Source organism: Pleurodeles waltl, chromosome 5 (assembly GCF_031143425.1).
Source record: "Pleurodeles waltl isolate 20211129_DDA chromosome 5, aPleWal1.hap1.20221129, whole genome shotgun sequence".
Classification (NCBI taxonomy): Eukaryota; Metazoa; Chordata; class Amphibia; order Caudata; family Salamandridae; genus Pleurodeles; species Pleurodeles waltl.
In genome coordinates this window covers 1,135,715,161-1,135,732,033 of record NC_090444.1, presented here as the reverse complement: position 1 = coordinate 1,135,732,033, position 16,873 = coordinate 1,135,715,161, and the positions used below count along the sequence as shown (strand labels likewise).

Here is a 16,873-nt window from a genome sequence, read left to right as displayed (position 1 = left end):
GGTGGTTCTAATAAAAAGACTGAGACAGATACTTAGGTAGCATCTTAAGTCACAGGCAAAATGAGGAGAATGAGGAGGCTGAAAAATGGCATTTAATATAGTGCAATGTGGAAAGAATGTAAGCATATTGCAAAAAAGACGGGCAGTCAGGTCCACTAGAACCACTTAGGGTTTTAATCAGCAGGCTGCCCTCCAAGCAGGGGAAGCCCACCCCAAAGAAGATGCTGTGTAGATGTCAAGGTACAGCTATGGACCAGAAACAGTATAGAAGTGAAAATGATGTTCACAAATAAAAAGAGAATATAGGAACAAAGGAAGGACGGGAGCCCAGTGTGATGGTTCGTATTACATAGCATGGTATAAGCATGGTAGAAGTTCTGCCTGTAAGCTGGACATGTAATTTTTTTCTGATTTCAAAGCATTATAGAGGTGTGCATTATCTCTTCTAAACCTGTCTTCCAGCCCAAAGTTTCTTCACTGCAGGTGCCATAGGTGATTGCCCCAGTCACGGATTCTGTTTATCTGGCCTGCCAAGTCATATAACCTCTTCTCAAAGTTATCCAGGTTTCACTGTAATGATGCTTTGTCTAAGTTCATCAGTGTAATGCTTCTGAATACAATCAATGTGTTTTCCTCCGTTAATTCCACATACACACTTAAGTCCTTAAGTTCCTTAATGATTATTTCCATGGTGAGGTGATGCCCAGCTTCTTAGCATGGGGCTGGGCACTGGACTAAGAAGCCACCTCAATAATGTCTCAGAGAATAGCAGTTACCTAGAAGTTTTGTAGAGAGCTACAGTGCTGAGGAATAGGGAGATAAGGAGATCTTTCAAGTTAATACAGATGTTAATACAGGCAAAAGAGGCTGTGAATCAAAGTGGATTGCATGAGGCCTTGGTCTTACCTTGTCAGAAGAACACATCAGTGTGACCATCAAGCAGTCAGGCCAAAGTTAAGCTACTATCATTTATATGAAACTCCTTCCGTCAGGTTGCTAGAAATAATATGGCTGTCAGCACTGATCAGTCAATGTTCAAGTATAGGATCACAGATATAAATTTGATGCATATAATATCAAAGCATTAAAATATGTGGGGTGGAGAGAGGTATTTCACATTGTCCACATGGTCCATGGGTCCTAGATGGTAGGTGCTCCTGTAGTACGTACTCAGAGAGGGCAGGTGAGCATAATCACAGCCTAATTAGCGGTCTCAAATGCGTACCAGATGAACCAGTTGAGAGGAGGAGCAAGGATGAACGATTTACCACAAGGGGTGGGCAAGGCATACGGAGATGCCTTGACAATATGCCGGCAACACTCCTGCACTAAATCCAGTAAATACAGCCGGAGCAAAATATGGAATTCACCCAGAGTCATGAGAACAGGACACATGCATTATTGAGGCCCTGGTCCTTGAACTTTTGTGTGATTAATATACTGCCCACATGTTGCCCCTACCTAGCAATTATGGCTCATGATGCCCCCTTCCAGAGGGCTCTGTGGGATCATCTAACCAACTAAGGAACAAAGTCCTGCACTGGCTACATGCCAGATCAATATTCCCAATTTCAGCGACAGATCAGATTCTATTGACACTAGGGGTGGATTGAATTGGGCCCACTAAAAAAATCACTTGTAGGAGACTGAGTCATTATTAATTTTAGGCATCCTAGGTGTGTGGGGAGGATCTTACATGATACTCATACAAACCTTCATACGGAGGCTAAGATATCACTTCTCCCTCCAAGATTTTTCTATAAACAGCTATTTTTCTGTCTGAGTAGGCCAAGCTCCCCAGCTTGCCTTCTGCCCATCAGTGGGAATTAACTCACACTTTCAAAAACATTTGAACCACTGTTTTAATTGCAGGAAATAGATTGACTTGCTGACCCTTTCGTAGCTCTAGGAGACCCAGAATTGTACAATCTATTTCCTAGGTAGTTATAGGGACCCAACCAGTAGCTATAGTCAGGATGATATTGCAAATCCCATGCCCCAACAAGGTTATGATGGAATCTGTGGCATTGTATCATGGAAATTGCTGGGTTCAAGAATACAGTAAACTCACTTGGGCGAGCGAAGGGTGAGCTTCAGCTGTTGGTTTCCAATTTGCTCCAGGTGAAGATAAAAAGATATGACACATCCTCTCCCAATTATCAATGTGTGCAAATTAATTTTAAGGGAGGGTCTGATGTGATCATTATAATTACTATAATAATGTGTTTTGGTTCTACACAGGGGGTGTTGTGAGATCTTGGAATCAGACTTTGATGTACTCCTTAGGCAATCCAATATTACATATCCTATTATATTGTTCGGAGATTTTAATATTCAGAGATGTTGTCACCCAGGAAAGCAGGTTTGTGGTTTTATGAATGGGGCAGGTGGGGGTTCTTTGCATTTTTAACATAGCGAGTATGGGGACCATTTGAATAATTTGTTATGTCAGCATGATTTATTACTTTCTGAAAGATCCAGGAATGTGACCAGTTCACAGATACACACATTTATGGGGGTGGGGGGAAGCACACACTGATTAGCTCACCTCTAGGTGAGTAGGCCTGTGAGTGGGTGTGCCAGTCTCTGAGTGGGCTTGTGAGTGGGTGTTAGAGTTTCTTAGTGGGTCTGTGAGTAAGTGTGTGATTGTCAAAGTGTGTCTGTGAGTGGGTGTGTAAGCATCTGAGTAGGTCAGTGAGTGGATACATGAGTCTTTGAATGTGTCTGTCAGTGCATGAATTTCTGAGTGGGTCTGTGAGTTGGTGCATGAGTCTCTTAGTAGCTCTGTGAGTGGGTATGTGAGCCTGAGTGAGTATGTGAGTGGGTGCATGAATGTTTCAGAGGGTCTGTGAGTGGATGTGTGAATGTCTGAGTGGGTCTGTGAGTGAGTGCATGAGTGTCTGAGTTGGTCTGTGAGTGAGTACATAAGTCCCTGAGTGGGTCTGTGATTGGGTGCATTAGTGTCTAGGTGAGTGTCTGAGTGCGTCTGTGAGTGGGTGTGTGACTGTCTGTGTGGGTGTTTCAGTAGCTGTATGAGTGACTCAGCCAAAAAGGAACCTCACCTGCCCTTTTATCCAACAACAATCCACATGTTTGCACAAACTATCTACCGAAGTGGAATTATTTCTGCCTCATTGGGTAAATGTCCAATGTGCATTCTACACTACAGCTACGTAATGGAGCACAAGAAAATGTCACCAGTGACCTTTTTTGCGTTTGACAACATGATTGTTCCTCATGCATCTTCCGCCAGTATTCTGTGATAACATGAATCCTCCTATAAAGAGCCAAACGAGACCACAAAGGGGTAAATAAACACGAAACCAGGGTCCTTCATTTTATCTAGATGAAGTAAGAGCTTCTTTGGTTTGTGGAGATGTCCTCATACTGTATTCCTTGGCATCAGGAATGCACCACCAAAATCGGTGGCAACTGCATTGGAAGGCCATTTGGTAAGCTGTCAATCGTCGTTGCAAAATGCAGGAAGACCATTAGATACAACTAAGGTGGACAGTGCGGAGCCAAGGGGGTGCAGCTTTCAGGTGATTTCCACATTTGCATCCTCGTAGCAATTTTTAGGGAGAACCATGAACTCTGCTCTCACCAGGAGGCGACAAGTAAGAACCTACTCGTCACAGTCACAAACAGACTGAGCTGTAGTAGATGAAAGAGACATTCACCTTCAGGAAGGATTTCAGATTGTTTCTTAATATGGAATTGCTGAGTAAACACACTTGATTTGCCTTTGCCAAGCCCAGGAGTTACGATCATTTGTCCTTTCCAGAAGTGGAGCTTCAACTGGGGCATCTGCTACCATTATATTTGCATTTGCTTCCTCCTGAGATTTAATTTCTGTGAAATGAGTGTGATGGGCAGAATGGAAGCTCATCTGCCCATTTATCCAGCAACAGTCAACAGTTTTGCACAAAATGTCTAACTTTCTACTAGTTAGTTAGTAAGTGATACCTTGCTGGGTGACTGACCACTGCCTAAGAGGAGTACCGTGTGGCCCCTCTCCCCAGCCTGATTTTGACCCCAGGGACCCTATCCCCCCGTCTAGCCTTAACATATATATTATTTTTTTGGGGGTGGGAGCATTGCACCCCCCACCCTGGGACGATCTCGGATATGGGGACCCCATCCAGTGGGGCCCATCCGTGTCACTTTGGGTGCCCCCCACGGCACCCAGCCACCACCGTTGGGGACCATGGGGGGGGGCCCTCAATGCCTCTGCAGCCCCAGGCAGCTTCCTGCCTCCTGCAGGAGCCAGCAATACTGTCACTGACAGGGAGCTACTAAACATGCAGATCCCTGTCTGCGAGAGAAATAGTTTCCTCTTTTTCCCTATCTGCATGTCTGCGAGCAGTGAAAGAGAGGAAACCACCACTCCCAGCAAGCAAGAGCTATTTGACATCTATCTTTCACTTGCTGGGAGAAGAGGTGTGTTTCCTCTGACTTGACAGGAGCTGTCAAAGCTCCTGCCAAGTCAGAGCAAACAGCTATGCCTGGGGTGGGCACCCTGGGACATAGCAGGAGGCTGCCCTGGTGGATGGCCTTTACTGGCTCCACATGGTGGGCTACACTACCCCTTTCCAACATTTAATTTGCCCCTTACATTAATTGATTGATGTATATATATATATATATGAAATACATTTCAGTAGTATTTAAATATGACATAATTGAAGGAGGGTGGGATTGTGTACGAGCAAGAATGGCCTGTTTCTCAACTTAGGTAATGGCTGGCGTTCACAGGTTATCAGCTCTTGTCTTCAAGCCCATTACTAGTTTTAACATCATTTTTCATTTGAAAGTCTTTCCTTGTTATGCTCCCCTTCTTTAGGTGTGTCGATGGTAAAACAAAAAACAATTGTGCTGTGGAAAACCTGTGGTGGTAATTCTACAGTAATAAGACATTCATATCAGCATACATGTAAAGGCATCACAAAAATATGGAACCCCCAGCAGTCTGTGAATCTTGCATATTTCATAAGCATTTGACTCACTGAGATCTCTGAAGTGCACCCTTGACCCCATACAGCAGAGGCTGCCCCGTGTGGCAGAGAATGCTGGAGCACCTGTGTTCCACCTCTACTTGAATGGAAGGTTTCCTGTTTGATGATATGTTTATACTTTTTGGTCCTATCACTGCATGGCATTGATGGGGAAAAGGCTAATAGATACAGCTCTCTGAAAAATCAGCTCAGGGTGCTGATATGGGGGCTCACAAAAACGTGGAATTATTTATTTAAGGAACTGTCAAAAAATGCATTTCTTGTATGTTCTTTCACTACTGGGGATTATTTTAGAAAGATCCTACTAATAATAGGAACTTTTCATTTTCATAACAATTAATACCACAAATGACCACTATTTCATAGCACTGTTATATGAACATGTGATTTCAAGGTTACAAAACACAATCAGGAGGTGTAATTCAATCACTGTGCTAGCTGGTTGTTGCTAGAAATGAATGCTAACTACCTGTACCAAATGGAATATGTGTATCAAATCTTTTACTGATTATGCTAAAAACAAAAATCACCTCTAGAAGCAAAAGGAATATATTATGAGTTTTTGAAATAATTCTTCCTTGATAAGTATTTTTAATTTATGTTATTTATTCAGGTTATATATGTGACCAGAAATCCTAAAGATAATTTGGTTTCGTACTTTCACTTTAACAATATGCTAAGACAATTTAGTGAAAACCCTACTACAATGATGGAGGAACACTTTGATGACTATCTCAACGGAAAAGGTACTGTATGTATGTTGCATGCTGAATATTTTTTTTAATTTGACAATTGTTTTCAATTGCAGAAAGCGAGAAGAAAATGATTTCATTTATTTGTGCACAAGTAATTGATTCTGATTCCAACAAAAGAATCTGCCCTGCCTCTGCATGTGATGAGGTATTTAATATCAAACCTCACACACAAGGAATTGAATAACAGAATAAAACATATATTCATAAAACTAAATCGGAAAACAATGGTGAGTAATCATAAATGTGTTTAAAAAGGCATTACTCAAAAAGAATGAAGACACCTGCTAAAACAAGAAGGTTGCAGCACTACAGCAATACAGAAAGTCATATTACATTCCTTAACAAAATCCAGGGTATCTCTCCCGGCACAACTGGACTGTAAAATGTGCAACAGAGTTGCTCCACATCAGGGCTATGGTAAACTATGGGGGATGTTGAGGTCTATTTGCAGACCATGTAAATTTGGAAACCTGGGGTCAAATTTATCATACTTTCACGCAGTGCAGCACAGCATGCCTCCTTGCTGTGGTTGTGTTGTGTTGCACTTTGTGAAAAGGGAAGATTGCACATTTAACATCATATGACACATTCATGTCCTTTCCTTGCGCTGGTGCACTTTTGGCTTCGTACCGCCAGTGCAGGCACCCTTGCACCATTGGGCAACGGTACTCTCGGTGTAAGCAGGATTGTTGTTGTGCAAGAAGGAACACCTTCCTCCACAAAACAGTCCTAAAATACATTTTCATCTTTTGTATGCAGCGCACATGGAAAAAGAAAAAAAAAAGGAAAATAAATATATTTCTCATCTTTAGGTTTCCTGTGAGGAGGTATAGCATTGAGATGCATTCCCAGGTCTACCACTCATGGTAAATCTGGGAATGTGCCAATATCCATGGGTAGATGCATGGAAACACTCAAGCTCCACCCATGGAATGCCTCCCTAGGACAGAGTAATGCAAAGCAGCAATTTGCTCTGCCTTACTCAACTTCAGATTTATCAAGCAATGCCTGGCCTCGCAAGGTGGCCTTGTTTGGCTTGGCAAATCTGACTATAGTGTTGTGTCACACTTGCGCCGCATTGTGTGGGCAGGGAGGTATGCAACAGTATGATAAATATGGGCCCTAATGTATGTCAGCACCCCTATTTGAGATCTAGTAAATGGGGAATTACCAATTCCCTGCTGAATTCTATAAAGCATACTTGCCACTATTAGCCCCTTGACTGCTCCATGTATAAAACAAGGCAGTGACCCAGGGCACTAAACCCCCACATGTTGGGAAACCATTTTGGTCATGTTGCTAAAGCCATATAAACCTCGTACACCTTATATAAACAGAGATTAAGATACTGGCCAAATTCCTAGCCAACCATTTACTTCTCCTTTTACTAGATCTGGTGCTTCTGGACCAAGCAGGATTCGTAGTTCAACTCTTTGGAGTGGGAGTTAATTTGTGCGGTCCTAAAGAGAATAGGCATGCCTGAAAGCTTCTTAACCTGGATACTGTTACTGTCCACAAGCTCTACCACTAGAATTCGTATAAATGGGCTCCTGTCCAATCCCACCACCATAGCAAGGGCACCCACCAGGGATGGCCACTCGTTCCATAGTTGTATGCCCTTGTAATGGAACAACTACCTTGCAAAGTCAATCAGCTACATGGCCATAGGGGCCTCAAATTCTCCCTTGGAAACCTTATAATTTCCTTATACTCAGATGGTATTACACTGCATTTAAGAAACCTAATCATAAACTTGAGTCCCGCCATACCTTAATTCTCCCTTTATTTAGAGCGCTAGAGGGAATAGTGATCGATTGGAATGTTAACAGTATTCCCCCTGATGCAGGCTACACAAATGCGGGAGGTGGCGATCCGCCTACTTTGGCGTACAAATCTGATTAAATACCGCGGGTGTAGATCAGCCACCACAAAAACAAGGTGATCACTGAGAACGATGGAAGAATCACAGCACACAATGAAGATCAAATGACAAGATGCAACATCACCCATTGTTCCTCATGGGGAGAATAACCCTAATGAAAATAATGGTTTTGTCTAAGCTCCTCTAACTATTCATCAAGAACATTCTTCTTGTTTCTAAAGGAATCCATTTGAAAGTCTTGCATAGCATGTGAAGGGTTTTGAAGCAGGAGGATGATATGGCGTTGATTTGCTGGGTCATGGAGAGAGATCTGGAGAGTCTAGAACGATGCCAAGGTTGCGTGCGTGGGCAGTGGGTGTTGGGGGTGGTCCGAGGGTGGTGGGCCACCAGGAGTCGTTCCATGCCGTCTTGTTGGGGCCGAAGATGATGATTTCTGTTTTGTTTGAGTTTAGTTTGAGGTGGCTTGCTGTCATCCATTTGGCGATGTCGAGGAGTTCGGCGCGCAGGTTTATCTTGGCAGTGGCTGGGTTCCTGGTGAGGGAGATGATGAGCTGGGTATCATCTGCGTATGAGATGATGGTGATTCCGTGGGGGCAGAGGATGTTGGCGAGAGGGGCCATGTAGATGTTGAAGAGCGTGGGGCTGAGGGAGGATCCTTGGGAGACCACGCAGATGATCTTGGTAGCTGGAGACCAGAAAGGAGGGGGGCGAACTCTTTGGGTTCTTTCGGCAAAGAAGGAGGTGAGCCAGTCCAGGGCCTTGTGTCGAGTTCTGGCGTCAAAAAGGCGTGCGCGGAGGGTTTGGTGGCATACAGTGTTGAATGCTGCGGAGAGGTCTAGGAGGATGAGAGTGACGTTCTCGCCCTTGTCCACTCTGGTCCTGATGTCGTCTGTGCAGGCGATGAGGGCGGTCTCAGTGCTGTGATTCTTGCGGAATCCACACTGGTAGGCCTTGAGTATGTTGTTTTCTTCTAAAAAGTGAGACAGTTGGGCGTTGACTATCTTCTCAGCGACCTTTGCGGGGAAGGGGAGAAGAGAGATGGGACGGTAGTTTGTGAGCTCTTCCGGGTCTGCTTTGTGTTTTTTGAGGAGAGCGTTGACTTTGGCGTGCTTCCAAACGTCTGGGATGGTTGCAGTGTTGAAGGAACTATTGATGACAGCGCGGAGCTGTGGAGCGATGATTTGGCTGGCCTTGTTGAAAATGTGGTGGGGGCAAGGGTCTGTAGGGGAGCCTGATTGGAAGGAGTTCATGGATTTGCTGATTTCTTAGTCATTGGTGGGGGTCCAGGTGTGTAGTTGGTTGGTGTGGGAGGGTGTTGTGTTGTTGGTTGTGTCGGTGGTGGTGATGGTGGGTGCTGATGCTGTGAAGCTGTTGTGTATGTCTGCGATTTTGCGGTGAAAGTAGTTGGAGAGGGAGTTGCAGAGGTTTTGGGAGTGTGGAGGGTCGATGGTGCTGGATTTGGATTTGGTGAGTTCTTTGACAATGGCAAAGAGTTCCTTGCTGTTGTGTGTGTTGTTGCCTATGCGTTCTTTGTAGAAGGACCGTTTAGTGGGCCGGATGAATTGGTGGTGTTTGCGCATGGCTGTTTTGAGGGCGGAGAAGTTGCTCATTGAGGGTTCTTGGCACCAGGCTTTCTCAATTTTACAGCATTCTCGTTTGGAAGCCTGGACATTTTCAGGAAGAGCAGACCATGACAGTACACAACGATCATGATATAAGCCTTTGCATTGGACCACACAACTTGGTTGCATGAAAGGGATGAATGAGGGAGGGAAGAGAAGCAGGTTTTTTTTTATTCCTATGCTTTTAAATAAAACCCTGCAGTAGTATCATTGTACCTAGAAAACTACTAATAAAAACAATACAGGGGCCTCTACAGGTTCAGTGATGCCCTGTTTTAATCATGTCGTTAATTTTTCCATCAATTTTTTTTCAAATACTGAGGAGAATGCGTCTCAATTTGTACTTTATTTGAGAGTAACATTTCTTCATCTTGATTGTATACGTGTAATTGGAGATTTTCCTCAATTTGCCTCACATACATTCTTGAATTTCCCCTCTCAGTAGTGAACAGTGTTTTCCTCAACTAGTAAAATGGTTACTCTTGTCTTTTTCTCACTACCATACTAAAATCTGTCTAATGTCATAACCTGAGTATATATAATCCCTTGCTTCGCCACACATACCTTTACCCTTGATAATTCTGTCTGGAATTGCTGTATTCATCCAAGAGTAACAGAAGAAATCCATTTGAATGCATTCAAAGGCCACTTTGGTAACCTCAAGAGGTTGAAAAAGGTTTTGGTCCCAGTCTTGATTTGACATGAAATTATAGTGATCTTCACGCCAGCGTCCACTAACAATCGAATTTCTTTATCATCAATGGTTACGAATATGTAAAGACTGACACCTTTTTCAACTACCGAACTGCCACTTGTTGCAGTTACTTCAGTGGCCAGAGTTACCTAGCTGATATCGTTACACACTAAATCATTGCAGGTTTCCTCGACAATACTACACTCATTCATGTTTCTTATGCTTCTGCAAACTGTACTAGCAATAAATTATCCAACTTTCCTGTGTCTTCTGACAAACTGCCAGACAAGGTAGTGAATTAGGTAAGTGAATGGTTGAGCCACATTTAAAACACTCATTTTTAGACCATTCCTTATAGTTGTGGTTGGATTGTTATCTGCACAAACTTGGCTGTTTCTCTCTCTCTATTTATATTTTTTTACAACAGCATTGGCACCTGACATTTGATGAGTGGCTAACCCAGTTTTAAGAGTTGTGATATCCTCTTCAGAGGTGTCAGTACTTTTAGCTACATCAAGCAGTTTTTCCAGTGTTGCATTTTAATACCAATAGACTTTCCTGGAAACTCTTGGAGTTGAATCAAGCTACAATCTGACCTCTGTCCAGCTGAGAACTAAACCCGTCAAAACTTGCAAAAGCCAGGTTTTAAAGCGTGACAGATGCCTCAACTGGTTTATCGGGTCCTTTTGCTCCAGTAAAAACTTGTGTCCATGCACAACCACGTTTTTCTGGCCTTCAACATATTTTCAAGTTGCGTCATGGCAATGTGGAAATCGTCTAGGTCTCCATCACCTTCACATGCTGTATAGGTTGGAACTTATCATAAACCGCCTGTCCGTTTTTCCCAAATAATAAAACAATAGATTTTTCTTCCTATCTACCCTGTAAGTTAATCCATCTATAGCTTCCAGATAATCATTAAGAGAACTGATCAAATGATACTACGGCTTAGAAGGATTGCCAGATTCCTCCAAGAAAGGTGAAGGAGTAACATTTTGCATGCTCAAGAATTACCAATATGGCTGTAAAAGTGAAGGAAGGAAAGAGAGACGAAAAAACCTGCATGTAAAACAATATTGAGCAAAATACACGAATGTAAAGTTAGCCACACAAGTACATTTTCTAGTCTTCGGAAGAGATGACACGATTTTCCATAGTGTTCTACTAGTGTATTACTGTTTTCCTCTTGTGCCCTTCATTTCATCATCTTTAAAGTGTGCGAGCTACTAACCAACACGTGGTTGCCGATTGTAGTTACCCATTTGCTTAAAGTAGCAATTATTTTCAAGCAAAATGTCCGTAATCCACCAAGAGATGGGTCTAGTAATCAATGTGTGTCACAGGCCAAGTTTACACTGTGGAGCTTTTAAAGCACATATGCGCCATCCATGAGAAAACAGTGTCCCTGCACAATGATGTGCTGAATAGATTTCTGGAAGAAGCAGTGGCTGGCTCGGATTCCAGTGTGATGACGTGCTACCACCAGAACTCATACTGGGTCTACATGCAGCACAAACTAGTTACCGTGCACATTCTGTGATGACTCACTCGACAAGGACTTGAACGTGAATCAGATGTGCGCACAGACCTTTCCTGGTAATGTTGTGCTTGCGAAACGGGCCACTTTGTCACATACTGAATAAGATCAGTTTGAGGTCAATAGCCAATACGGTAATTCAATTAGTGTCCAAGTAGAAAGTTACAAAAATCAAAATGAGTCAAGCAGTCCTAAAGTTAAATTACAATAAAAACATTATCCTTGGAAGATAACGCTCTAGTGTGCTCACATTGAATTATCATTTACCCCAGCTTCAGCTGAAATGTGTCAATCAAGGGTTCCTTCAACATATTCTTCTCAGGGTTGTGCACTAGTTGGTCGAACTGTTTGTCAATTTGAAAAAAAATCCTGCCAACCAGCCTCCTTGTGTTGCTCCAGCTGACAGACTAGGCCAATGGGTGTATTACCTACATGCTGTTCTTGAAGTGGTAACGCCAAACTCTACTAAGTCTTCACACATTATCTTCATTGGAAGTGGAATTTAGGGAGATGAGGGTGTTGGCAAGATTTGCAAGAGATGAGTTTGAAGAAAAATCATTGTGGGAGGGTGTCAGATGCGAAACTACTTGTTGATGTGCATTCAGGTCTTCAATATTTTTTCACTGAAGACACCTTCAATACTCCATGCAAAATGGCATGTCTTTAACACTACAGCAGATTTGTGCACTTCGTAGTGGCTTATCCTAGCCACATGAACAACCTTCTCCTGTCAATCCTGTCAACATGCACATTATCAATTGGATCAGTGCCTGGTTTTCTCTCAATTTTCATTACTTGAGCATACCTTTCTGCAGAGTGTTTTTTGACTCTACTTTCATTTGAGCTTCTACTCGACTTCTCCACCTGCATTTGTTGCTTTATCTGAGACTTAGTCAACCTTAAAAAGATAACCACTTGGACATCTTGAATTAGGTACACCTGGTCTATTTAGAATACACCAGGCTTACCACTTCCTGGATTTTCACTTAGTGCATCAAGTTTTTCAGCCAAGAGAAAGTCTACAGTGGATGAAACATGTGTTGGTTGGCCATACTGTTCTGTTCATTGATCTACGTTGTTATACTATTGTACCATCTGCACCATCTTTTTAATTCATTGTGAAGAAATAAAAGAGTGTATGGATTTACACATAAACTAAGTACAGAATTGTATTATATTTCTGTAACTCTCTACACTCAGAATGTGTGTGTCAACCATATCTATATTTGTAATATTTAGCTTTGTTTGGTGTGATGAGTTATCTTTGTATTATATGGAGAGACTTTGGTAGCATGAGGCCTTTGGAGATTCCTTATTACCTTGTGAGTCTTCTGTTAATGTTGCGTCTGATGTTCTGCATTGCTAATGCTTTACTTTTATTTCAGTTCTAATAACATGGCTTCTTTCTCTCACAGTGGTCTCAGGCTCCTGGTTTGATCATGTCAAAGGCTGGCATACTCACAAGGACGAGTTTAATATACTTTTCCTCCACTATGAGGATATGGTGAAGGTTGGTCAATTAATTAATCTTCTAATCAGAATAATTTGGCTAATGTCTTCCTCTAGCAAAATAGGAATTTGAGTTAAATTTTATTACTTCGAATGTGTACTAAAAACATCCTTTTTAAGAATATATAAATGAAACTTGCTGATGTTACAGTATCTAACATGTTGCACAATAATACAAATGTGGAAGATATTTGCCTTGTGGGGTTTGTGTGGGAGAGTGCATAAAGACATACACACTCTAGTTCAGTTCCACAATTCTCTTTGGAAGAAGTTTCCACACAGGCAAGATAAAGGTTGCCTTACCATAGCCTTGCGTTACCCCATTACCAGCACTGAAGAAGCTAAAGCTTTACTCTTAGTGAGTTCAGTGGAGAAAGGATCAACATTTCATTTCAACAACAGATAATGTAAGCTACAAATCTTGTATTCCAAAAGAGCAAAAAATTAAGTGCCTTAGAGGTTGGCATATAGGCCAAAGGTGTCACAAAGGTGATGGAGTAAGCTAACCACCATATTACAAGTGAACTAGGATATAATACACTTCTAATGCCACAGCTAGGATATTCTTCAACTTTATAAAAAAGTATTCCATCCACTAAACTCTAAGGGGGTCATTATGTGTTCCGCCTGCCAAACTTAAGCCCCCCTCTTCACCACCAGTGTGGCGGAGACCCCGCCGGCCCTATTATGATTTTAGGTGTTTCCGCCCTCTGGCCCAGTGGGAAATGGCCTTTACATTGACGCTGGCCCTAATGGAGCTGGCGCAAATGTGGCAGTGAGGCCGGGGCAGCAGCACCAGTTGTGCATTTCACTGCCCGTAATTCAGGCAGTAAAATGCATGATGGGGCTGTGCATGGAGGCCTCTATACTACCCATGCCAAGTCTAGGGGAATGGAACTCATAATCCGCAGGGCAGTGCTGCTTGCCTGGTGGTGCAGCCTGGTAGTGGTGTTGTTTCCGCCGTGGCGTCTCTGCCACGGTCATGATATAGCGGGCGGACCGCCACTACCGCAGAGGTCCACCCGCCACCGTGAGTCTGGCTTTCCAAGAGCTGTCAGACTCATAATGAGGTCCTAAATCTCAACCTAAGTTAGTAACTAAAATTAATACCATGGAACCAGACGAAAAGGCACAACCTCCAAGAGCACACAGCTGAAGATAGATTTCCAATGTGATCATTAGACAAATTGGAAATGTAAGAAAGAAAAAAGGAGAATAATTAAACTTAGTGTGTCATGTCAACTCAGGGCCGGGGGCGGCTCCTTTGTAATGGCAAGGAAGCGTCACCCCCCTGGCTGAGCCAGGAGCTGAAAGATAAAACAATATTTAATTATTTTAATTTATCATTCAGATGCTGGCTCAGCCAGCAGCATGTTCAGGGAGGAGCGGGCTGGGCCTCGGGAGGTGGAAGGGGGGAGGCGGAGAGAGTGCACCTGAGTGCGCATGCGTGTTTGGCTGGCCATCTCAGGCCGGCCAAACACATGCTCACTTAAGTTTCTCCAGCCCAGCTGTGTTTAATAGCTGGGCTGGAGAAACTGCACAGACCCCAGGATTGTTTCTGAGCGGCAGTGCAAGCCGCTCAGACCAATCGTGCTGCTGATTTCATGCTAGGTTTAGCAGGAAAGCAGCACCAGGATTTTTGGGGAGCCTGTGTTGGTATCCCAGTGAATGCTGGGACACCACATCGAGGGAAGGAAGAGGAGCAACGCAGCAGGAGGCGATGGCAAAAGGTAAGCTTTTATTTGTTTTTCTTTTTATTAATGCCACCCCCTCCTACCCCCTCCGCTTCCCTCCCCATGCCTACCACTCCCCTTGAGATTTGTGGTGGCCGCTGCTGCTCAGGGCATGCATGTGACTCACCAGAGAGAAATCTCTAGATACTTTGAAACCTCCTCTGTCTATGGTCCTTAATTGAGCCAGATGACATTTGCTTCTCTCTTCTGCTGAATATTCTATAAATCGTATGTGTATCTGTGAAAAAATAAAGGCATAAACAACAGACTGGAGGACAATAAACAATGCTGTCATAGTGCATGCTATTTAAGGCAGAGATGATACAGAAAGGAGCCATGTAGAGAAACTGTACATTGAGACGGCCGAATGAGTTGAAGCAAAGCAATTTAAAAGGAAAAACATGCAGCAGACAGAACCCAGAGCTTCTTGCATCAAGTGTGAACAGGCCAAAGGTGATTAGGTAACTTAGAATTTGGCTTGCTTGAAATGCTATAAAATTATTGTAACATAAAGTTTTTCAAACATGTTGTCCCTATGTAGCATTGCCTGGGTTATAGATCAGGCAGCGTTTTGCACAGTGACTGCTTCAAAACCTAAATTACACTGTATCGCAATGTAAAATGTGCATTCAATGGGATTCGCAGAATCCAGTCAAAATCTACAGGCTAAAAGAACCTCAGGCCTACATCCTAGCATTCCAAACATTAAACTGCAATTTTGTTTTTAGTGCAGCCCTGTCCTTTAAATGACATGCTGCAAGGACATACAGTGAGGAGCATGCAGTGGACCCCTTGATAACTGTAAGTTCCTCCCAATGCCCGTAGCTGGCATTCATAAAAACGTCTACTGTGCGAATGGCTGCCACTTGCAGTGATAGGTCGGAATTCAAACAGTGGTTTGAAACAACAACTGCATTCACAAACCATTGATACATTCAATTACGACTCTGAAGGTCAGTCGCGGCTCGCTCCTATGTAAAAGGGGCAGTGCGCGGGGAGGGGGGGCACATTTATCAATAATAAAAAAAAGAAAGGAAAAAAACTTACCTTCTCTGTTGCTGCCGCTCCTATGTTGCTCATCGCTAGCACTGCAGGCACAGGCTCTCAGCCTGCCCTGCCCCAATCCTGGCGGTGCTCAGAGAAGAGTCAGGATTGCCTGGGAGTGCCCAGCCAGGGTGCTTCCAGGCAGACTGGGAACCTGTGCAGGCTTTCTCTAGCCCAGCAACAGTGTTGCCAGGCTAGAGACAGCCTACAGCTCATGTGTGTTTGGCCGGCCAAACACATGTTCACCCTGAGGAAAGTTCTCTGTGCACTCCCCTCCGAGGCTGTCATCTGCGATGCCCACCCCTTTCACCACAAAGAAATAATAAACCTATTTTATTATTCCTTTGTGGTGAAAGCGTTTCAGCTTCTGCTGCTAGCGGAGGCGGGGGAGGCAACTCTTCTCTGCCCTTATGAAGGAGCTGCCCCTGCTGAAGGTGCTACCATGCACGCATTGCCACTGTGTGTTTTATAATCTCGGAACCTGCGATTTTAAAAAGTGTCGGGTTTGCAACTTCCATAATCTTCGCTACATTTGTCCATTGACGCAGGTGTAGGAGAGAGAGAAATGACGGTTTAAAAAGAACACAGAAGGCCTGATAAGTGAGAATGCTCAGAACATAGGTTAGAAAGCTAAGAAATGCATCATCATTAGGCGGGGTGGTTATGAAATAACTATGAAGGATATCTAGGAGACAGAGAAAAAGGGGATTGCTTCCCAGCTACTCTATAGGAATGCTCAGGCACATAGTTTAAGCAGCATAATCTATAATCATTTTAGCAGCCAGACAGTGTCATAGTCCAAATGGGATGAAATGTGGTTAGCAAATCGATACCAAGTCCATCCATCTCCTGTCCTGTGTAACCACATCTGGAGAGAAAAAGATGCTACAAAGTCAGTTGACAGTCTTTGTTCAGTAAGAGGCCATTGGAAGCAAGCGGCCCCCCTTGTACAAAACAGAAGATGTTTCCTTCTGAAGGGTGGTTTTAGAGAGGGAGGGGAGGGATCAAAGGGGTGCACTGTAGAAGTGGTGATGGGTCCAGGTGGATTTTTGGCGAGGGAAAATTATTTTCTTTTAGATACA

General features: G+C 43.4%; 1 protein-coding gene across 1 annotated transcript in view; it reads left to right on the top strand.

Annotated features, from left to right (window-relative positions):
• Positions 1 to 16,873, top strand: part of LOC138297361 (amine sulfotransferase-like) — a 433,718-nt gene that overhangs the window by 178,426 nt on the left and 238,419 nt on the right. Inside the window, exons 4-5 of the mRNA XM_069236754.1 lie at positions 5,629 to 5,761; positions 12,921 to 13,015. Of these exons, the coding sequence (XP_069092855.1) occupies positions 5,629 to 5,761; positions 12,921 to 13,015 (228 nt within the window). The remainder of the gene's footprint in view (positions 1 to 5,628; positions 5,762 to 12,920; positions 13,016 to 16,873) is intronic.